This window comes from Physcomitrium patens, chromosome 23 (genome assembly GCF_059467195.1).
Source record: "Physcomitrium patens ecotype Gransden chromosome 23, ASM5946719v1, whole genome shotgun sequence".
Taxonomy (NCBI): domain Eukaryota; kingdom Viridiplantae; phylum Streptophyta; class Bryopsida; order Funariales; family Funariaceae; genus Physcomitrium; species Physcomitrium patens.
Genome location: NC_143432.1, coordinates 2,400,843 through 2,423,162, shown reverse-complemented (window position 1 = coordinate 2,423,162; position 22,320 = coordinate 2,400,843). Strand labels below are relative to the sequence as shown.

The 22,320-nt window shown below is 39.6% G+C and overlaps 2 protein-coding genes across 13 annotated transcripts; both read right to left on the bottom strand.

Annotated features, from left to right (window-relative positions):
• Positions 1 to 1,239: 1,239 nt before the first annotated feature.
• On the bottom strand, positions 1,240 to 9,516 carry LOC112275626 (uncharacterized). 10 transcript variants are annotated; one of them, XR_002967770.3, is made up of 11 exons: positions 8,282 to 8,490; positions 6,340 to 7,474; positions 5,797 to 5,855; positions 5,175 to 5,605; positions 4,481 to 4,858; positions 4,224 to 4,332; positions 3,814 to 4,003; positions 3,107 to 3,275; positions 2,368 to 2,937; positions 1,897 to 1,945; positions 1,240 to 1,712 (listed from the first exon to the last, which is right to left on the bottom strand). XR_002967770.3 is itself a non-coding variant. In XM_090246516.1 (10 exons), exons 3-10 carry the CDS (start codon positions 7,281 to 7,283, stop codon positions 2,380 to 2,382), a joined length of 2,838 nt encoding a protein of 945 aa, XP_090102642.1. In that variant the 5' UTR covers positions 7,284 to 7,416; positions 8,282 to 8,426; positions 9,453 to 9,516; the 3' UTR covers positions 1,637 to 2,379. The 10 variants fall into 10 exon arrangements, 7 of the variants coding, with proteins under 7 accessions (XP_090102642.1, XP_024361930.1, XP_090102641.1 ...); XR_016500247.1 differs by having other exon boundaries at positions 1,411 to 1,712; positions 1,897 to 2,082; XM_090246516.1 differs by adding an exon at positions 9,453 to 9,516 and having other exon boundaries at positions 1,637 to 2,937; positions 6,340 to 7,416; positions 8,282 to 8,426.
• Positions 9,517 to 9,557: 41 nt separating this feature from the next.
• On the bottom strand, positions 9,558 to 22,290 carry LOC112275623 (endoribonuclease Dicer homolog 3a). 3 transcript variants are annotated; one of them, XM_024506140.3, is made up of 28 exons: positions 21,767 to 22,290; positions 21,318 to 21,498; positions 20,942 to 21,055; positions 20,671 to 20,805; positions 20,375 to 20,453; positions 20,214 to 20,278; positions 19,844 to 19,978; positions 19,461 to 19,613; positions 18,994 to 19,123; positions 18,702 to 18,804; positions 18,184 to 18,376; positions 17,837 to 17,997; positions 17,494 to 17,724; positions 17,018 to 17,286; positions 16,552 to 16,829; positions 15,660 to 16,213; positions 15,399 to 15,499; positions 14,812 to 15,140; positions 14,410 to 14,619; positions 13,586 to 14,113; positions 13,124 to 13,408; positions 12,588 to 12,818; positions 12,294 to 12,395; positions 11,941 to 12,123; positions 10,973 to 11,630; positions 10,680 to 10,772; positions 10,155 to 10,452; positions 9,558 to 9,815 (listed from the first exon to the last, which is right to left on the bottom strand). In XM_024506140.3, the coding sequence occupies exons 1-28, from the start codon at positions 21,973 to 21,975 to the stop codon at positions 9,659 to 9,661; spliced, it is 6,165 nt and encodes a 2,054-aa protein (XP_024361908.1). In that variant the 5' UTR covers positions 21,976 to 22,290; the 3' UTR covers positions 9,558 to 9,658. The 3 variants fall into 3 exon arrangements, with proteins under 3 accessions (XP_024361908.1, XP_024361921.1, XP_090102640.1); XM_024506153.3 differs by having other exon boundaries at positions 9,558 to 9,806; positions 21,767 to 22,127; XM_090246514.1 differs by having other exon boundaries at positions 20,671 to 20,748; positions 21,767 to 22,127.
• Positions 22,291 to 22,320: the final 30 nt, after the last annotated feature.

Genomic DNA, 22,320 nt, shown 5'->3' with positions numbered 1-22,320 from the left:
GATGTTTTTTATTGTTTTGAAAATTTGAAAATGGTTTTTTAGGTTATATTTTTATGTTGGCGGATCAAACATAATATTATTAGCCATATTTAAACTATTGATTTTGAATTAATTCGTAATATAAAATTATAGTTTACATTTAAAAATATATATGAATATGAACAAAGGATTCTAATAGTGTTACAATATGAAAAAGTTATATTGATTTACTACAAGAATGTTTTTGATGCATCAATAAAACTATATAAACTTTTTGTTCACATTGATTTTTTTTTGCACAATTATAACTTACTAATATAATCACATTGGTTTTTTAAATAATTACATAGATGATTTCTATATATATATATATAAATATATACATTGTATTTTTATATTTTTTATGGATATTTTTTTTAAAAAATACATTCCCACATAGATTTTATGAGCAACTTTTTACAATTTCTCTATCTTTACATAATTTTATTCTATACGAAATCTAATTATAATATATCATTAATTCATTACTAAAGTATGAATTTAGCTACAACATTAAGATATGTTTTCAAAATTAAGTGTTTTTGAAATTATGGGGGCCTATGATTTTTTATAGTTATTATATATTAATTATTAATATGATAGAAAAAGCTCAATTTATCTTCAAGATTTAAAATTACAGAATCAAAAATGTTTTCCTTTTTGACACTTTTTTTTATTGCAATCTAATCCTTATCAGCTTAATATATTATTTTCTGATTATTTTCTGGAAATTTAATGTACCCTTTTTTTTAAAAAAAATCAATTTCAAAATTGAACGTTGTATTGAATATAAATACAATTGCTATTCATCAAAAATTATTTTGATGACTTACAAACTTGGACTTTTAGTTTGATAAAATGAACTATTTCAATAAAGGTCAATACAATAGAAAGTTTATTTTTCAGATGAAAATCAAATCAAACAAACTAACAAATCTACTTTTGAAAAAGGGAAGAAAAATATCCAAAAAAAATTCTCTTGAGAAATTATATATATTTTGAAAAAGAAACTAACAAGAAGAATTGATGTTGGTTGCAAACATTTTAAAAATATAACTTTTTTGAAGCTTCACAGTAAAAAGGTCTTTGACATTCCAAGTTTGTATTGTCTTCAGGCACACCTTTTTATAGATTTTAAAACCAAAATGCTATAAATCGCACGTGTTAACTTCAGATCCCACTTGCCTTTTTTATAAAACATTTTTAAACAACAATGATCCATATTCCAAATATCCAGATCAATTAATGAATTTGTTACTAATACATTGATGTTGGTTACCATAGACACAACTTTTCAATACAATCTATTTTGGCAAGAAAATCTATCTATCATCAGTATCAATGCTTACTTTTAATCATATATTTCAATCAAATACACCATTTTATCACACATCATGTAAAATTCTTATATCATTTTGTGACATATCTACTGAAAAAAACTGTGTTATATACATTTTTGATGTTTGCTTCCAACTCATTCCACCACAACACCAAATTCCTTGGACTGCTAATTTTTGCCATAAGTTCTGCCCCCCTTGCAGGTTTGAACAGCCATTTTCATAACTCTTGTTCATCTCTATATTGTTTGCTTTATCTCAGATGTGAATTTCCACAGTGATTGTACTCATAACATGCCCCACCACATATATAGTGTGATGCCTTTCTTGACTGAGATAAATTTTCAATCTGTCTTCCTGATCAGAGAAACCAAGTTATTCTTCAATAAACGTGGGTGACCATTACCAGATGTCTTTAACAAAAAAAAATACTGAAGCTTTAGAAGCAGAGATGAGAACCCTGCATCCAACCAAAACTATGGTTGCCTACTATCTAGGCTGCCTACAAAAACAAGCAATGCTAGGGGAGGTGATGCATTACAGATATCTTGTCGGGGCCAGGCCCACCGTTGATGCTGGATTCATCATACCTAAGTACAAACCACAACCACCATCACCTTAGCTTGAGCATAAGGTACATGACTTCAGTATTCGATCCTTTAATTGGATACCCAACACCCTGACTTTCTCAGCTTGAGTTGTTCCAAGTTGAGGTACTTCACGTTTTCTGTACAGCACTGCATAATCAGCAAATTGATACAGACCTTTTCTCTAATTATACGACTCCTAGTCTCCACAGATTCTAGATAAAATTTTAAAACCTCTACAAAGTACAATAGAGAAGCATTAGTATTTATACGGGTGGAAAGATGTATATCCAGAAGTGCTTTTCTATTGTACTTTGCAAATAGATGAGAACTAAATCAAGACTTCCTAATAGCCCACTGCAGATATAATAAAGAATACACGAGCACCAATTATCTAAGACAGATAAAACGAAAATCATGCCAACCATAAAAATCGATCATCTCCTTTTTGGTCTTTTCTTTTGCTGCTTTTTATCTTTGAGTTTTCCTCTAGTCCTTGTCATCGAAACTTTTGGTGTTTCTTTTCTGTTTACGGCTTTCGTTAAACCTTGGTCCACATCAAGGTCTAGTTTCTTTGGTGATGCAACAGTACTAGCGTCCTTATCTTCTGTTTTGACATGAGCCTTCGTATCCTTGCCGCTTGCTATTCTGCCGCCAAATGCCTTATTTCTGGACTTCATCTGGCTAGAGGCTATGGCCGCTCCCACTCTCGCCTTTTCCTTACGATCGGGAGATTTCCAAGTAAATTCAGGAAGAGTGGATCCATCAACCTCATTGCTGGGATCTTCAACGTTCCAAGAGCTTTTCTTCCCGTTTGAAGCTTTATCACTTGCCTCTGGGGCTTTCCTCCTACGTGTGGATGAGAGAAGAGTAGGTTCAGCAACTTCCTTATCGAGATCTTTATCCTTCATTATAAATTCTGCACTTAACTCCCGAGCATCATCCTTGACTGGCTTGTTCCTCTTTAACTTGCTACTTGTACCTCCCGTCTTCACCTGCCACTCACCATTATTCCATTAGCCCTAGTACTTCGCTCAAGTTTTTCAACACGCTAGTGCAACAACGAAAAAGCAGACTGCTTCATTCAAAACAACTGTAAGATCCGAGCAGGAAACTAGAAGATACAAGACAATAATCAAGTGAAGTTCTGCAGACTGTTGGTACATGGGTGATGGTGGAATCCGCCGAGGGCACCCACACTCCATCGTCCCATTGCAATGACGGCCTCAAGTTCCATGTCTTCACAGTTTGTGTGTCATCCTCCCCCGGAAAATAGACGGTGACCTTGGCCTCATCAAGATCGTTTAGCTCAATAATATTCCCTTCCCACCATCTGCTTGCAAGCATGTCGATAGATTACAAATCAACTCGCACCTCCAAGAAACGTGACAGAAACTGCAAAAAAATCTAACTCAACCTCGTTTAAAATTTTTGTGGTCGATTTTCTATTTCCAACGGAACAAAGCTCTTAGATGTTAGGCACCCCTCAGAAATAGCCCCAAAACAGGTCTTCCATACTCTGTTATAGGGATGAGGATCGTAAGATATTACTCTAGAAGTCAACTCGCTCGGTGAACAAATAGCGTTAACATTTGCTTTTACACATGCGATAAAGGTCCTCACCTGAAAATACTTGTACAGGCATACTCAAATTACATGGTACTGAAGTTAGGAAGTTATGAGTGTAGAAATCTGCACCGTTTAGACGCAAAACCACTTACACACACTCATATATATATATATATATATATATATGGATAGATATCTCTGCAACACTTTCAAAAGAGAGAGGAAGAAAAGGACTGCATCAAACAGGAAAACCACCTAAATTCAGTGGCCAGGATCGTTGTGACTAAGGCATTTATCCTTACCCATCCTCAATATATGCGTCAACACATTCACCGACTGCCCAAGTCCGAGTTCCTGAAGCTATGCGCTGCCGCTTGTTAGATTTTGCTTCTCTAATAGAACTGTACGGATGTAAAGGACGCACTTGTCTCCGTGAACCTGAAGGTGGTCCACTGGCCTTCAAAGGAAACCATTCTTTTACTTTTCCAGAACCTACATGATGCAAGCTACTTACTGAGCATGTGGTAGTACAGAGTAGTGAATACAGAGACCTACATGCCATAATGCAATCAATTCAAGTACAAAACTAAAAAAATTGAATTTAAGAATCAGATCAATACCAAAATCAAAACAACTCCTCCGCATACAATAACATAATTACAAGGACTGAAGTAGCAGAGATCGTTTTCTTGGTGCGAAGAGGAGAGATTACCATCGTCATCAAGAATTTCATCATAAACTACGTATGCTTGTACTTTATCTATCCTTAAAACTTTTCCAGAAAACCAACCACCTCGCAGTCCTTCCTCATCAGTCATCACCTACATGCAAAGCCATTCTTGTTAACGCCATACCGCTGAAGACGTGATGCCGCTTTTAAACAAATGAAAAAGTGTTAAGCAATCAATGCACAGCATCTGCCCACACCATTCACGTCAAATAAACAAAGACAAATCGATTATTTCTTACCTCAACTGCTGTGCCTTCTGCAAAACTCTTAGAATTTTCATCAATATCCACACCAACTCCAGCATCCATTAAATCCTCGTGCGGTACATTTTCCTTGGTCAGCGCTTCCGGCTGACCGTTATCCCTCTGTGTCAAAGGACGCTGGGCTCGACCCCCCGCCCTAGATTTCTTTCTATTCTTCGCTTTGGGTAAAACTTTTCGCTTCGTTTTACTGCCTCCAGATGCCTTGCCAGAAGCCAAAGCCAGAACAGTCCCGGTTTGTGTAACATCTTCAGAGGCCATTCCTGCGGCTTCGGAGGCCAGCATTTGAGACTTTTGACTCCTATCTGGTTTAGATTTTTTGTTTTCCTTGCTCAGAGGAAAAGCGGATTTTCCATTCTGCAAGGATTTTCTTTATAATCAGATACACATCTCCTTCTAAAGAAACAAAATGAGGGATATAATTTCATAAATATAGCAATACTGTAATGCACAGGCAAAATGTTCTCTCATTTCGCAAAGCGTGTCACTGTTTAAGCGACTCACATGTCTTATAACCTTGTAATCCAAATACCTCAAAACTCATCGAATACTTCAAGCAAGAAGCATGAAATAGTACAAGTAGCAAAATTTTCAGACACTGCTGAACATAGTGAAATCCAAACCTAGGTAGGCCGAAGAATTTGGTGAGTGCCGTAAGAGATCTGCAACCTACCTGATCTCCACCTCGCCAAAAATCTTTCATGGACACATTGGCAATGGCTTTTGCAGCCTCCACAGCAGCCTTCGCAACTGAAGTAGCAGCCGCAACAGTGGCAGCTACAGAGGCTATCTGAGCTTCCCTAGCAATTTCTATCTCTGAGTGATCCCCTGTTCGGATCTGAGACCAAGCTATGTGGCTTTGAGCAAGGGCTGAAGCGGCAGTTGACATTGCATCATGAGCACTTCTCTGCGCTAAACGAAGTTGTCTGTAAGTTTCATCCTCGAGAAGCAAAGGATCCTCAGATAAGTTCAGATTCTCCTTCACGGACGTCATCAGATTAGTCGCAATCCCAGCATGGCCAGAGGGCTCTTTGCTGGCCTCTCGCGGTAACGCCTCCGTACCAGAAGGCTTTCTCTTCTTTGAAGGTGGTGGATCCCCGACACCTGAATCACGGACCACAAGATACCCAATAGAAGGTTCATTTAGAGATTTTTATCTAAACAACGGAACTCCTCGTTATGACATGATACATAACATTAATGAGTAACTCGCATTATGTGAGCATAGACAAGTGAAATTGCACAATAATCAGTGACTTTAATAAACTATTGAAATCAATGTATGTGAGGCTCACCTTCATAGCTTTGAGGGCATGCGGACTCCAGGAGATCGTTGCTTGGATTATTTCCCTTCCTGAAACAACAGATAACATCTAGTGTAAAGATGAGTAGTGTGGGTGAGCTCAGTTGTCACCAATTTCGACGGCAGTGAAATAGGAAAGTGTTCCAAGAGCTATAGTAGCATTTCGGCATTAGGCACTGTTTTCCGAATCATAAATCGCAGTGGTCGACACTAGTTATGGGTTTTAGTGTGTGGCTAAGGACACGACATGCTAATATTGATTGGTAAGTGTAAATTATGTCCCAAAGATCCTAGTCAGTGGGGTATGGCCACCTAACACTCTTACAAGTAAAGATTTACAAAGTACCCATAATTCTACCCTATACTAGAGATAAAAGGAAATAAATGATTCGTTTAGGGGATTGAAGAAATAAGATTTGATCAGCATTATCTAACAAGTCCAGTTCTAAAATAAAGGGACTAAATTTGTCTCCTAAAACAGTTACCGATATGTCATTTAGAGATGCGAAGTCGACAGATTAATAACAGCATTTACCTTAAGATTCCCATCACAAGAATCTGAGCTTGCATTTGAGCCAGACTCGCATCACTAAACACTGCTCGAGAGTCAGAAGATGGCAAAAGATCCACTTTAGAGCTGGAGCTGTCTTTCAAGTTACCAGATGATTCCCTGCCACTCTCGCTATCATTCTCCTTACTCAGAACCGAGGAACATTCCTTCCTCTCATTGTCCACAAGCTCTGAAGCTTCCATTTGTTGATTATCCACATCTCTGTTAACGAGAGCCCCGCCATGATCTGAGCATGCATTGTAACTTGCGACAAGAACTTCCAAAGAAGCGTCTCCACCAGATCCACCATCTGAAACTGCTGACAAATTCACTGCCACATGTCCTGCAACATTTTCTGCCAGCTGATGCTGACCATGAGCTTCCATATCTCTCCCTCTAGACCCATTCAAATCCTCTACTATATGACCATGTGCAGCTCCACCAGAGGTCACAGAATGATTGTCCATAGGTTTAGTTCGCTGCAACGCGACAGTGTCCTCACTAGCATCTTCGATCATTTCCGTATCTCCTCCCAAAAGTGCTTCATCCTGTTCTGTCATTAACGCATCGCCAGCTGGTACCATAAGATATACATCTATTTCGCTGGTCTCCTCATTCAAGTCAACTAATCCATTCTTACGATGATCCACATGAGCAATATCTTGTGGACCTTCTCCATTTTTCGAAACAATACTTGGATCCAAAGGCTCCCCTCTTTCTTTCTCAAAGGCATCCAACTCATTGGTGTTTACGTTGCTACGGCCTTCAATGGATGGGAGATCCTCCTCCTGCTCATGAGTATTGCCTAAAAATTCTACACCTTCTATAACCTCCACTTCCATGGCCTCCCGTGTATGGCCCACCTTAGTGACCTCAGGGGATTCTCCTTGCATATTGTGAGCTTCTTCTCCCTCATCAATTCCCTCCATTTGATCTCCACAAGTTCCTTAACTATCCACCTTGCCGAGAAAGTTTTCCCGCCCGGCCGTCGTTACAAAAAAACATTTACGGGTCTCCTCGCATTGTCCGTAGATGCGGAGGCTCCGCAAGCTGAAATTCACCCTACATGCACTCCCACCCCTGTTCTTGTTAAAGCTCCGCGTAAGGCTCTTCACTGCTTCTGTCGGTCAAATTCGTCAAGGCTTCAATGAACTGTAAGATGATGGCATCCATAAAATTCTACTACAAGAATAATCGTAACCACGAGGTGAATCCGCTGAATACATACATTCAAATGCCAGACCAAATACAGTCGCCTGGAAACCTAGATTGCAAGTTTACGAACGCCATATTGAATAACGCTCATGCTCCCAATTTCACGAATTATTCCCTTACTTGAATCGTTCAGAATTGCTATATAACCACCACATTGACTCAGTCAGCAGTACCTAATCGAAAGAAAAGACGTACTTCAGCCCTAGCGCCTGACTGCAGTGCCGAATTTAACGACAGGACATCTGAGAGTACTCAACAGAAGCCAGAATATGTCCTTGACCCAAAAAGTTTTTATGCTCAAAGCTTGTCGAGGCTGGGCATGGTACAATGTCACTCCCGAGAAAACAACTAATTCGCTCACCATCAAACCAATGCCATTAAAATCAACACTCGACACAACCCGAAGAGAATTATACGAGCAATAGAGACTGTTATCTAGTTCACAAATTGAGGCAAAAAGAACCTACCCTAAAAACCCCATGTGCAAGCGAGTGGAGGAGGTACATATGACGTCCCGAGAAAAGGGAAGGGATCGCTAGAGTGCCCAGCTCAACACATCTAAAAACATGAATACTAATAATGCCCATGAAAAAACGACCTCCAGGCTTCCTTACACAATCAATCAAGACGAGCGGGTGATGTACCAGGACGGTAAGGCAAACAAAGAGCGTCAGAAAGTTCCAAAGCGAAAGACGTAAGAAGCCACGATTACCTGACGTTGCAATAGGATGGAACAAGAAGGGCGATAGTGCACGAGGCAAGGGAAACGGCAAAATAATAACCGATGTGCTCCCTGTGAGCAAGAGATGCGATGCTCCTCCTCCACCGCCTCCTCCTCTTCCTCGTGATCGTGGTCACTGTGCACAGAGGCGATAGAAACAAACCCACAGTGTCAAATGGCGAGGTGGGTCTCTCTTTGCTTTGGGGGGGAAAGACAGAAGAGGAGGAGGAGGAGGTGATGGGCTGCTGCTACTGCATCAAGTGTCTCGTAAGCTACTACTCTTTCCTTGCCTTTGTTGTGACACTCAGACTAGCGTCTTCAAAAAGAAACTTCACTCATGTGTGGAAAGCCTCTGTAATCTACCACTTCCAAATCCATCCCTGCAACTGTTCGGTTCAACTCCGACAAAGAAATCCTCGTTTTGTGTGAAGGCAGCTCCAAAAATGACTCTTCATGTTAACTCATCAAGTTTTTATTTCTGTAGTTTTGATGAGAAAATTGGTTTCACCACGTCATGCGAATGAATGCTGTTTTAAGACACTGGTATTGTTAACCTAATTCTTTCAAGGAATGGACTGAGAATCTTTCTTTTGACAACACGATGGGAAGCCCTCGATGCTTGGCTTAATTTGTCAACTGTGTGATTTCGGAACCTTGGTTATGTTCATTTTTTGCCTTGGTAGCAGCTTTATTAAAAGATATGTATATATATATATATATATATATATATGTATTCCTACACTCACGCACACACACAAGTTGAACTGTCACATAAAGTTAATTCAAAATGTTTAATTTCAGTAAGTATTACTGAGGTTACATAGATAAAGAAATCTCAAGGGTCCAGTTAATAATCACCGTAGCCGAGGAAAAAGATATGAACCCCAGTTGTCGTTAGGAGTATTAATGGTTTGAAGTGTGACGTATAGATAGATCTTAGATACTACAGAGTTGGAGCACAAACCAAATTCATACAAAATTGCAACGACTTGCAAACTACTTGCAGTAAAAACGTGGTCAGGGGGCACAATAAATCAGAATTTTTACGTAGTGCGCTACGATCATACGATTGCTTTAACTATCCCTATGAGCCTAAAATAGATGAATTTCATTGTAACTAATTGAAAAACAATAATAACAGCCTTCTCGGAGATCCACCAACCTGTTATGTTACTAAGGATGAAAAAAGTGTTCCGGAATATAGACCACCATGGAAATATTGGCTCAGGTACTGTCACTTGATGAAACGAGGAATAAGGGTCAGAAGTAATGGAATATAATGTAATTTTTTAAACTTAAATTACAAGATTACATAAGCAACACTTCACAGAACAACTAAGCTCTCATTTCACGAGCAATGCACACTACTCAATCAAATATAGCAACACCATTCTGCTTTAAGATAGTTAACATTGCTAATGCTGCAGATTCCTGACCCTGCTTTTTACCAGATTTAGCTTCTCCTTGGCTTTCATACCTCTCTTTCCCCGTGTCGACTGTCAAGGAAAACCTGAATCTGCACATTCTACCAAACTTAACCTCAGTAATTAAACCGCCATTATTCACGTACACAACTTTCAGCCTAGAAGACATGTTCGAAGTCGTGAAAACTTCTCGGCACCAGCTTAATGAAGATATTCGCCAAAAACAAGCTTTAAAGAATATGAAAACTGTCATACATCGACCATATGTAGTGTTTTATTCTATAACAACAACAACAACAACAACAACAATAAGAATAATAATAATAATAATAATAATAATAAGAATAACTCTCTCTCTCTCTCTCTCTCTCTCTCTCTCGCGGATGCCTCACAACTACCAGCATAGTCTTAAAATTGCAACACATGTAGCTAATACTAACCTTGGAACATTATGTGTGCTTTCTTCGTTTATCAATTTAAATGCTAGGCTGAGCCACTTGTTCTTCATGCGAAGTTCATTCAGATGTTGTCTGCAATTTGCCGGGGCAGCTCGCACAGGTTTGCTACTGCACTTCGCTCCTTGTATCGTATGCAAATTAGACAGCTTTGAGTCATTCGCACGAACTGGACTTCTTGGTTGAAAGGAAGACATGATTCCGTCACCCTTCAATACGTCCACAACATCGTGGGGTTTAGCGGAAGTTGTGGTCTGGCTTTGAACTTCACAGATACTACTTCCTACAAAACATCATAGCACGGTACCAGTAAATATCTAATGGAGGGTTAGTATGCAGAAGGGCCTTAGAAGATAGAGCATTGCGAGCTGCAAATATAAACAGGAAGTACTCAATTGAATGTCACAGGGCTGACGAGCTTAGGAATAAATGAAGCAACAATCTCCTTGTAAAATGAATTAAATAATTAACTTCCACAGGCTGTCACACATCTGGAGCACGAAACGATACCTGAAGGCAATGCTGCTGTCCATGGGCAAAAATCCAATAAATTCGTTACCTCATCCGAGGGCTTAACGAGGTTGTGGCTCGTGGAATGCAATACTGTTCATGATAAAAAGGCAATTATTGAGGAACCCATAGCAGTATAACTTATCTGTGTATTTATTTGGTTTTCTGCATTATAGTGACAATCCTCATGTGACTACCCTAAATAGAGGTCTCCGCAAAGAACAGTCATGTATACCACTACCAGAAATATAGCAGGAAACATGACGGACAAAAGAGGACTGACTTGGTCTTACCTGTAGAAGAATCTGAAATAGTTCCAGAGTTCGTCACTGCCACTTCTCGCGACCAGTAATATTTTGGCATTTTGGATGACCTGTTGCCATCATCTTCAGATTCCAACCTCTTCTCCGACAGTGTATTCTTACTGAGCTCTTGAATCGCAATTAAAGTATTGGTTGAAATCAAATCCTCAGCTGCTGGAATTGGCAAAACTTTAGGAACTTTGTCCGAATCGTGCTTAGAAGCAGACATGTGTAGTTTAGCAGGACCTTCACCTACATCATGCCGGGCAGCTATGGCATCTTCGACGGAACCATTCTCAGACCTATTATGTCCTTTCGGCTGAAGTCCACCCCAAGTTGTCGCGAGCATTGTGCAAGTTTCCGTAACCAAAGACGAGTTCTTAGTTTGAGTAGTGTTACTAAGTGACTCCGTATCAGTTTGTATGCTCAGCCCAACCGTAGGTAACATTCTAGTCCTAACTTCTATACCTTGCAGGCCCTCACCTAATTCGCTGACTACGGTACTAGGAGTGGAACAAAGTTGTGACTTTTCGTCTGAGATTATTTGTGACATGTCTGCAGGTGGAAAGTTTGCCAATACTTCACAAGACGCAAGTTTTTGATCCCAGCCGATGATCTCCTTTTCAGGTATGTCTCTGCATTTGTGTGTCTGCACCAGACAAGTACCGTACTTGAGTTCAGAAATATTCCAAATTGTCCTCATCAAAATTATTCACTCTGGAGAGAGTACACTTCTGCAGCTCTAAGGAACTCCCGAGCCTCTGAGCAGACGTTAAATCGTTTACTAACCTTTTTTTCTGGATTAAATATCAGTCTCACATTGCAAATATGGACTTTATTAAGGACGGAACAGAAACCGTTGTCCAAGACTAGAAGTGTAGCTTTGAATATCTTACAACAGAAAAATTTCAATAGGCATGATTTAACTCTCAAATAAAAGTCAGTGTTTTCAAACAGACCTGACTGCAGTCATCAAAAACACCGCGACTGGAAGTAGATATCGCAGAACTAGGCTCTTTCTTTTCGTTGGGTAATACTTGTGCTGTGTTTGTTGAATTTGAGTTACCCAGTGCTTCACAAGTCTCAATTTCCTGTTTGCAGTTGACAATCTCGTGCCCCAATTTGTCTTCACATGCGTGTCTCTGCACCAGTAAATACCACATCACGAAGCGTTTATCTTGATTTCTATCAAACAGTTTCGAAAGAATGACCTAAGCTCGTACACAAAAGGTAAGTGTTGCGCACCTAACTGTACTTTATCTATGTCGGAATACGAAATGAAGAAGCACGTTGGTGAAGGTATGTAGCCTACCTTAAGTTTTGCTAATACTTTCACAGCAGCATCTTTTTTAGCTGTCTTCTTTTTGGGCTTACATGATTCTCCACGAAAGAATAGCTCATCACTGATTTGGACCTGAGATATATCGACAGTCAATTTAAATCCCGGGGTTAACACAGTTTCAGGAGTATAGAAATGCCCAGAACCAAACCCAAGAGTAAAACACTCCACAGCAGCATCTCAAAACATCGTTCTGCAACAGCCCAGATTGTCAGAGGCAAGGAACATAAACAGAAAGTAAGAAAGACAAATTTGTATAAGACATACCTCATATATTGCTCTTGAATTACATTCATCTTCTTTATGTACTCCATATTTAATAGAGTATCCTTTGCTCATACAAAGTTCCTCAAGTTCGGTCACAGGATGAATGTCAAGCGTGGCTGGAGTGACAATTGGCTCAAGCAGAGGCATCATGACTGCCCACACTTTATCAAGATCAAAGCAAGTGTCGACTAAAATAGCTCCCGCGATACTCTCTACCAAGTCACCAAGAACCTGTATGCATCAGGACAAAACGAGAGGGAAATTGTTACTTTAAGAACTTCAGTAAGTAATAAATAAGCCTACTCAAAAATAATTGGAGGATATGGTCTCCAGAAAAATCTCTTAAATGTCATCTTAAATGAATTCAGGACGGTCATAGCCACACGTCCATTGCTGTAAATACATAGAGCCTAAAAAAAAACTCTAAATTGAGGAACCTCATAAACCGTAAAGATGTAAGGTGTTCTCTGTCCCGATACGATCATTACAAGTAAGATATTAGCAAAGGTAAAAGACTCCTAAACATCATCACATACCTTCGGAGCTTCGAGTCCATTCAATCCAAATGAACTATTTTTCTGATCATCATCAGCTGCCTCGAAAGACTTGACAAATTCTTCAATCTGATGCAGAAGCCGTCCAGATCCATGCCGCAAATAACAATGTAACCTATGTTTAACAGCTACCCGCGCAAAACGCTCGTTGTTTACTGATGCCGTTCGCAAACTAGTCAAGAGTCCAGGGGTCGAGGTAGGATGCGATGTGAACAGATGTCGTGTCAATAGAAAGTCTAGCACAGCGTCTCCGAGGAATTCAAGTCTCTGAAGCCAGAAAATAACAACATTCAATAATATACTATACGTTGTTGGAAATAGATTCACAACAAACATGACGTAATCATCCAAAAAATTTACGCAAACTACTGTCTATTACTACAAAAGTGGCTCTTAGTATATGTTGGAGTTTATCTAAAGATGTCAAAGTTGATAACTGTATACCTGATAGCAGCGAATTTGATCGCCAACCATGTTGGAAAAATGCGTCAGTGCTTCTAATGGAAGATATTTATTCTTAAACGTGTATCCTATCCTTTTCTCAAAAGCTTTCAAATCCTCCCCATAATCATAGCTCAAGTCTACCGGTGACGCTTTACTTGCAGCCTCCATCAACTTGGAATCAAAATGCACGTCTATGCCAGCCCAAGTCATGAATTTTAAGGCACCTTCGCAGTTTCTACCATATTCAAGGTAAGCACCTATAAGAGCTTCCGTCACATCTGATATTGTCTTTGAGCAGAGATAACGATGCCCTTTGTCGCAAGTCAGCCCTATCCGTGGTTTGATTGTCTCTGTCTGAATTTTGTCCTTAAGTAACTCGTTACCAAAGACACCCGTAACCTTGGAAGTGGTGGATTTGAATGGTTTCAACAAATTATCCTCTTTACAATGACAATTAACCCGCTTCGCAGCCAACATGCCTGGCGCAGCCCAGCGGCTAGGGTCAAACTGACAATCACGAATATATGCCTGCAACGATAGCTAAACTTCAGAACTCGTAAAAAAGCTTTCGCATCTTGATAACATCACAAACAATCATGACGAGAAACATCACTAATAAGAATTCACCTTCAAATCCACTTTTGAAGTGGAAAACATTACAGTAAATCACGTTACATACAGAGTTCATCTCTAATTGTGACAAAAACCAAGAAGCCAAGACTTCTGAAACCAAGATATAATGAATATACAAATGGTATGCATAAACCTAGGTACTCAATAAAATAAAATAAATCTGCACATATTCTCCAAAAGAAGAGACGTACAGATAGTCCTCGGTCGACAGCTAATTTGTGCAAGGCTTCGTTGCAAATACTGCGTATACGCCTTGTGGACAGAACTCCTTCGTTAGCTGTACTTGACTCAAGAAATAGTTTTCGACTCACGGCATATTTCAGAAAGGAATCCCCAAACAACTCAAGGGCTTCCATATTGAAGTTTTCGTTACAACGGGTTGTTGTAAGTGCCTTAAGGACCTGCATCACTGGCAACCGTAAGATGGCCAGCTACAATCAATGTCAAAGAAACCTAGAACGACCAGAAACACTAGATTTCTGCATCAAGAGGTAGAAATTGAGTGTCTGCATCCCACAACTATCAAAAAGCCGCCTGAGAATATAGAATTAAAATAGCTTAATATTCAATGACAAACATAGGAAGCACAATACCTCCATCACGGGTATTTTGGGAGCATCTATTGACCGTCGCAGTTGAGAGGCAAGCACGACAGACTTAATGCGATGCATAACAGATGGTAGCCAATATGCAGAGCGTACTATGGCTGCCGAGAACTTCAAAACCACGCACAACTCTGGCGGCATTTCCACTGATGTAGATTGCATTGTCGCCTTTGAAACCACTTTTTCAACTTCACTGAGTGAACTGTTTGCTTGATCCTTCATGTTGTAGACTTCGAAGTCCTCTTCGACACTACGTGCTTCCACCAAAGTCGCTTCCGTTTTCTGAATTTTTTTCATCTTTCTTGCACCCGTGGGACCTGAACAATTACACATACGCTTAACGAAAAAAACAATTTCGACGGATATGTCTACATAAAGAGACATGTGTATACGTAAATTGTCCGCAAGTTGATCCCGGTGATGTTCAGAGAAAATGGATCCGAAACGTGTATATTTCATATTTAAAACATTATTACTTTGATTAAAGCAGACTTTGATTTTCTTCCCTTTTTCCATCTAAGAGATCGAAACAATAGAACAGATTTCTTTGGCAGCTCGAAAGAAACGTGGGGTACCTTCAATTTTTCCGGCATCTGCAGGAAGCAAATTGTGAGGACGGTGGTTTTGCTTTAGTTGAAGCAGGGGCTGATTTGGATGTTCCAACATGCGTCCATGCCTGTAAGATTGGACAAGTTCAAATTAAACATTTGTGCTTGATGATGAAAATGTGAAAGGAACATGATAAGATGCCAATAATACAATCATAATAGACAATATGAAAATGTATAATGAGTTAGAATAAGTTCATTCCGCGTCCTCCACGCATTGTGACTTACTTGATTTTGAAAAATTCAGCATAGGTCTTGAATTCTCTATTTTTTTCTCCAGGAAACTGACTATGAGCAGTCGTGTCGTGGAGAACACGAAGGACAGGGTATATTATCCCTGTGTGACCAGTCAACACTGCAACATCTACGAGTTCCGAAGTGGCAACTTGGTGATTTCCAGCGAAGGTAAGGCAATTTACGGGGGGTTTCCTTCGTACGAAGCTGAAAGGTCGCGTAAGTATTTCAAGGAATTTAAATCTCTTACGTGGTTGAGAATGCTTGAAGTCCGGATCCTCAGGCAGGACCAAGTTCTTCACAACACTTGACGTGGCTTGGATGATCTTCCAATCGATTGGTGCTAAAGTGCCAACATCATTGGATCCCTCCAATACAGCTGGTAGGAGAAGGTAAGCATTATTTGATTTCCATAAACCCATCCTCTCTGTAAGAAAGGACGATATAGCAGACTCTCGTTTGCGTTTCCTGTTTTCCTGGACAGGTTGAATCATCTTACTGAACATCCCATTGAACAGTATAGTCTGAAATAACTTGGCATTACTCAACTGCACACCATATAGCAATTGGCTGTGTTAGAACAAGAGAGAAAGCGGAAACACCCATAGATTCCCCTACTTTTCAATTTCCAGAGACTAAAACGAGATGCTAGAAGAAATTGTTAACGTTTTCCAAATAGAATAAAACTTGTCAAACTCTGCGAGTTGACAATAACGATGCAATACAGAAGATGTATATAATCTTTGAACATCTGGAAGGAAGAACCAAGGTACTCAGAGGAGTCACTGCAATCCAAAATCATCTTAAACTGTACATTTAACGTAAGCGCAATATTGATGACTAGTCCTTCTTCGAAGCACATACAATACGGAGAGATACCAGATACCTGATCAGCTGTGAGTGTAGTACGTCCTAGTGGTGAAAGTTTAGCTTTGGCTTTTCTTCCCCGAGTCAAGCATAGTTCAATCTCTAACTTTGAAACATCATCATCAAGGGCAGCTCCGATAAGCAACACGAAGTTTGCGTGCATCTCATCTTCAACGGGATGAATATCAAATGACATATAGTAGGCAAACAATACTGCACCACTGCTGCTAGTGTGCCAGTGGCCAGTGAAGGCTTCCGCTTCTGCAACAGAATGAAGTTCCTTTTGCGCCGTGGTACCTACAAAGAAAATGCAAACAATGAATCCTAGACTCAAGATATTCGAATCAACAAAAAGTACATTTGGTCTTTGGTTGGATTAAAACAAATAAACCCCATTCCCTATTCCGCTCCTGGAGGCTAGTGAAGTCAGCCAGAGAGATTTTTTGATTCAAGAAACGAAGAAAACATTAGGAATAGTCCCGTACCAAAACCAGAGGAATTCTTCGGTTGCATAATCTTTTCTACATCGGCAGCCAATTCGAAATCCAATGAAGGTAATAAATTATCATCAAGTGCTCCTGCTTTATGCAACTGTGTACATGCTTCTAATGCAGTTGCTTGTTTTGCTAGTCGAGAGGTTCTTTGTGGTTCCCCGAGTACTTCATAAATAGGAGAACCAAACGGTAACTTGATGTCACATTTATAAAGTAAGCCTACCTTCTGAGACAAATACTCTGCTTTTGGAGTGTAAGACCTGATAAACAAACGTAGCGATTCTTAAATTACTGATTAGATAACGGAAACATAACAAGTGTAGAAAGAGGATTGCATGTATTTATAACATATACAGCTTTTCAAGCTGGACCTATTATCAAATGCTGGAAAATCTGATGGAAGAATAAAATACATGTGTTATATTTAAAAGATAAAAACAGGGAATACAAGCAGAAAAGGTCCTTACTCGTCACGCGGCAACTTGGAACAAAACCGGTTGACAAGTTCAATGCTTGTTTCAGTGTTGACAGAGGCGCCAGTGCAATCAACTCGGTAAGTCTTAAGTGGTTCACATATTGGCAAACAGCTGTTGTGTGCGCTGCTAGCATGTATGTGCACTCGAGAAATAGCCTCATCTCTCACAGACAACTCGCTTTGTTTTATCTTCGAAAATTGATCTCTCTGTGCCCCATTACCCCTACATCAAGATACATTAATCAAACAGATGACCAAAAGACTCCATGATTTGAATACTTAAATCATCACTCATGATACAAAACCTAAAACTATGTAGCTGTGATTGGACTAACCTTTCCAAGAACACGATATAAGTAGACCCAGACCGACGGGCACGTCCACGAGATTGTATGTTGCTACGAAGAGTTTTTGGTAGGTTGAATCGTATCACCTCACCACAGTTTTTGACGTCAATGCCTTCTTCTGCAAGTTCAGTGGCTACCAGCAGGTTGATCTGATTTTATCAAAATCACTTACATGTTAAAAAAAAAAAAAAAAAAAAAAAAAAACTCAAACAGAACAAGGCTGTGTACATGTCTATCAACATAATAGAAGTGGCAAAAGTAGAATTTGAGCAAAGAGACCGGGTGCCCCTAAATATAATTCACACAAAAAAGATGCAAATCATAAAAAGCTCCACCTCTCCTTTATTAAACGCAGTCATGGTGCATTGCTGTTCTCTCCGAGTAGTATGTGGTCCAATACTTGCTCCGCAGATTGATTCTGAGCGGAAATTTTCGCGGAGACATTGCAAGTCATTCACTAAGTAGGCAAGAACTACAGCAGCCATTCGTCTCTCCACAAATATTATGCGTTTTACATCCTTCATTGATCTGCCAACTCATTATATTAGAGGATCAACTAGGGTATTTATGATAATCACGCAAGTTGCTAAATCTAAGAGGGACCAGAATGCAAGAGTAACATTAAACAATAGATGTAGGTTAAGATGACGACAGACAACTTACCAAAAACGACAAAAATGTATCTCGAGGGAACACAAATTAAGGAATTTTTCAAAGCAAAAAACGGAAAGACTAAAAACAATTCATCAGTATCCACAACAATAGATCAGAATTTCATACCTGAATCCAGCTAAAAAAACCAACTAATCAATGATACTTAAAATTCTTTAAATTTCCTATTCTGATGTCTCACCTTTTGTGGAACAAAACCCCTATCAAATGATAGACCTTTGGAGTCAAGTATCCTTTGCTTACAGCATCCTGAAGTTCTTCTGCCGTCTGAGCAGCAGTCCACCCTGAGAAGCAACTTAATACAGTGAGCCTCGACAAGTCATACATGATGACACAATCTGGCATGACACATAAGCTTCGACCGGAAAAAATGATCCACCCAGGTGAAAAACAAGTGACCTATCCAGTGACACAGATTGAGGTTAGTCACTTATTTTTGATACATTAAGAACTTTTGACGAGCCTAGCACTACCTTCAGGTACAGCTGATTTCAATAAACCACACGTTTCTCTCATAAAGAGATTTAGGTTACGTTTGAAAGCTTGTATAGCCTCCCCAAACCCCTCAAGGCCATTGTCAACTTTGAACAAATATTCTGCAGCCTACAGGACACAGTTACGACGCACAAGTAAATGAATTAGAATCACATTCATGATTTACGACGTTCGAAAAATCAGATGTATAGATTATTGAGTCCTGTCAAAAGCATCTAAAACTGAAACTTTATAACCAAACACGTGTTAATCCATGCATGAAGACACAATACAGCCCAGTTAATATAATAGATCATTGTCATTCTAAATCTTCTCCAGTATTTTGTGTACTAATATCTTTCCACACATACAAAAGATTGATTCGCAAAGAATTTGCAAGACACCGTGCTGGTTAAAATTGATATATTAGGCACGCTGGGAAACAAGTGCCAGAATTCTAATCAACCTTGGATGCACACCACAAACCAAGTTCCTCCAAGCAAAATTGAACATCCCGATGAAATCGATTAGCCCTCTCCTTGAGCTTATAAATAAACTCGGTTTGATCTTTAAACTCAGCTTGCACGCTGGCCACAGCATCGGTGTGAGCTTTCTCAAACTGGAAGAACCAAAGATGTCAGTCAAGCACGCCATAAATGAATCAACTAAACACAACTCCATACAGTCATCACGCTAGCATTGACCCAATGCAGGCGAGAATAAACGTGAACAAGCACCATAACCTTCACAAGTCAATTATACTAAAGTAAATATCCAGAAGAAAAGGTTTCAGCAGAAAAAAATCTATTTGAAGCACAGTTAATGAAACAAAGAGCAAAAATATCCCACTTTAATTATCAGCGCCTCTATCTCTTCTTTATATGGTGCAAGGATGTCCAGATTTGGTGCATCATAGTACTCCTCAACAGTAATTGCAGTAGGAACTACGAACTCAATCTCCTCTCTGTCTTTGAATGCGAAGACCTGTTTCCACATTGATCAACTTTAATTAAATCAAACTACGCAGCTATCGTTGCCCTGAAATAGAAGTTAAATATCTTTAGTTAGCCTAACGATGTTGCTTGTCCATAAAGGTTCAGATTATTTTATTTGTCTTTACACACACACACACACACACATATATATATATATATATATATATATATATATATATATATATATATAATACATTGATGCATGCAAAATGCATGATGTTTACCTCAGATTTAAGCAAGTCCTCTAGCCCAAAGAGTTGTTCAGCAGCTCCGATAGATGATTTCACCCCTTGATAAACAAAAAGAGTTAGAGCAGGTCAAAGGGGATGTAACTCGGACAAGACATTGTAATTAATCATCAACCGGGAAGAGGTATTGTATTTACCCTTTTTTGTCACAGGCGATGCAGTCATACCAAAGATCCTCGGCAATCGCCCTTTATCTACATTAACGTGATAAAAACCCTGTCCCGCCAAGCGATTTCAACATGCAGGATGAGCTTAGTTCTCTTGCAAGTTTAGCACAATGTGAGGGGAATTCATATTTACTTCAATACTATTTTCACGCCAATAGAAACTCAGCCCCCCATTTAGAACGAAAACCCTTCACTGATGATGAGCACAAGCCAGAAGCCTCGCCTGCAATTGAAGTCCTAAGAGTAACATAAAGATTCAGTACTACCTTCATAATCTGGGCATAGGCGTGATTTTTATGAGCATGATGGCATTCATCGAAAATGAGAAGCTCGACGATGTTCATCTTCAAGAAACCGTGTTGTAAGTTGTTCAGAAAGACCTGTGGTGTCATCACCATGACCTACGAAGGTTCTAAAATTAGATCTGGGACTGATGTGACAAAAATCTGAAAACCTCAAACCTTCTGCTAGATTGCAGCGAGCTTGTAAAATCCTACACTACACAAAATCAAAAGAGAGTTCTGCTCAAGTGCAAACCTCAACTTCAGCTATCTGGGTTTGCCATTCTGCACGGCTCCAGGTATCCACATTCTTGGAGCCGTAGTACTCACCCACGTTTAAATCGGTATGAATTCTGATTACACGCGCTTGCTGACCGAAATCAAAATCAAACAAAACGTTAGAATTTAATTAGCATACCTTTGTTTTTGAAGAGTGTGCAGTCATTGTTGCACCAAACTCCAGTCTAAAGCCACGCAGTATAACCTAAGCTATAGCACAACTTAAGCTCAAAACAGCAAAATGTGAACCCGAACAGAAGTTTCTACGTATGGTTGACGTATGAAGTCGACATCGACTTTAGAGTAGTCCGAAGAACTTAGTTAATAATTTCTGCACTAGAAAAGGTGTGTACTTGTTGAACTAGAATAACCGTGGGTGCAAGGAACACAATCAAGCGCTTGTCGTTTTCCAATCTCGTATTCTTCGCGAGAGATTTTATCAATAGCACCGCGACAAGCGTTTTCCCACATCCGGTCTCTAAATACAATATAGTGTTCTTGTTTAATGCTGCTTCGAAGGCTTGTTGTTGATACCTACACATGCACACATCCAGTATTAAAGATTTTAAGGTCCAAGAATATTCTTCCAAAATTGAACAAAAAATCGGTAGTGATCACACGGTCACCAACCATGTCAGTGGGAATAATAATGGATATGTTTTAGTACATAGAATTTATTTCCTTCTCATGCTCTGCACTTTACACTATTTACAGACACTCCTTATCACTTGTTGAGATTCTTTAGGAAAATGAGGTATCACAGATATTGCATCCATCCAAACTTCAGAATCTTATCAGATACCTTCGAGGGCTCAGCATGCCTTGTTCCTCCTGCGAATTATCCGCATCTGCCCTTTCATTGTCATCTCTCACCAACTCTTTCACAATTTTTCGCCCAACTTTCTTGACCTTCCTCTCTCTGTTGAGTCTTGCTCGCACTGTGGTGATCAGCAGCGGGTCATCTCTGTCCACCTCATCGCCACTGCATTGACCCATAGCGGCCATTTCCATCGAATGAAACCGACGTGATATTGATTATACCAGTTTCAAGAAATTCATCCCACAATTTCGTGCGTCAGGGATAAAAACCAAATCCAGTCAGTAAGGAGAGTGATTGATGATTTGGAAACCCTCATGATGCTAACATTCACCGAAAATGGTAGCCGATAGTACAGTCCGATACATGTCCACCTTCCGTGGAGAATTTTTCCATGAACAGCGCTCCTAAAACCCCCAATTCTTGCAACACTCCCGGGTTGAATCTGGACCTAATAATCTCAAGCACTTGGAGAATTCGACAATAGTCTTCATCGGATTGGAATTAACTCATGCGCCTGTGACTTGAAAGTTTATGTA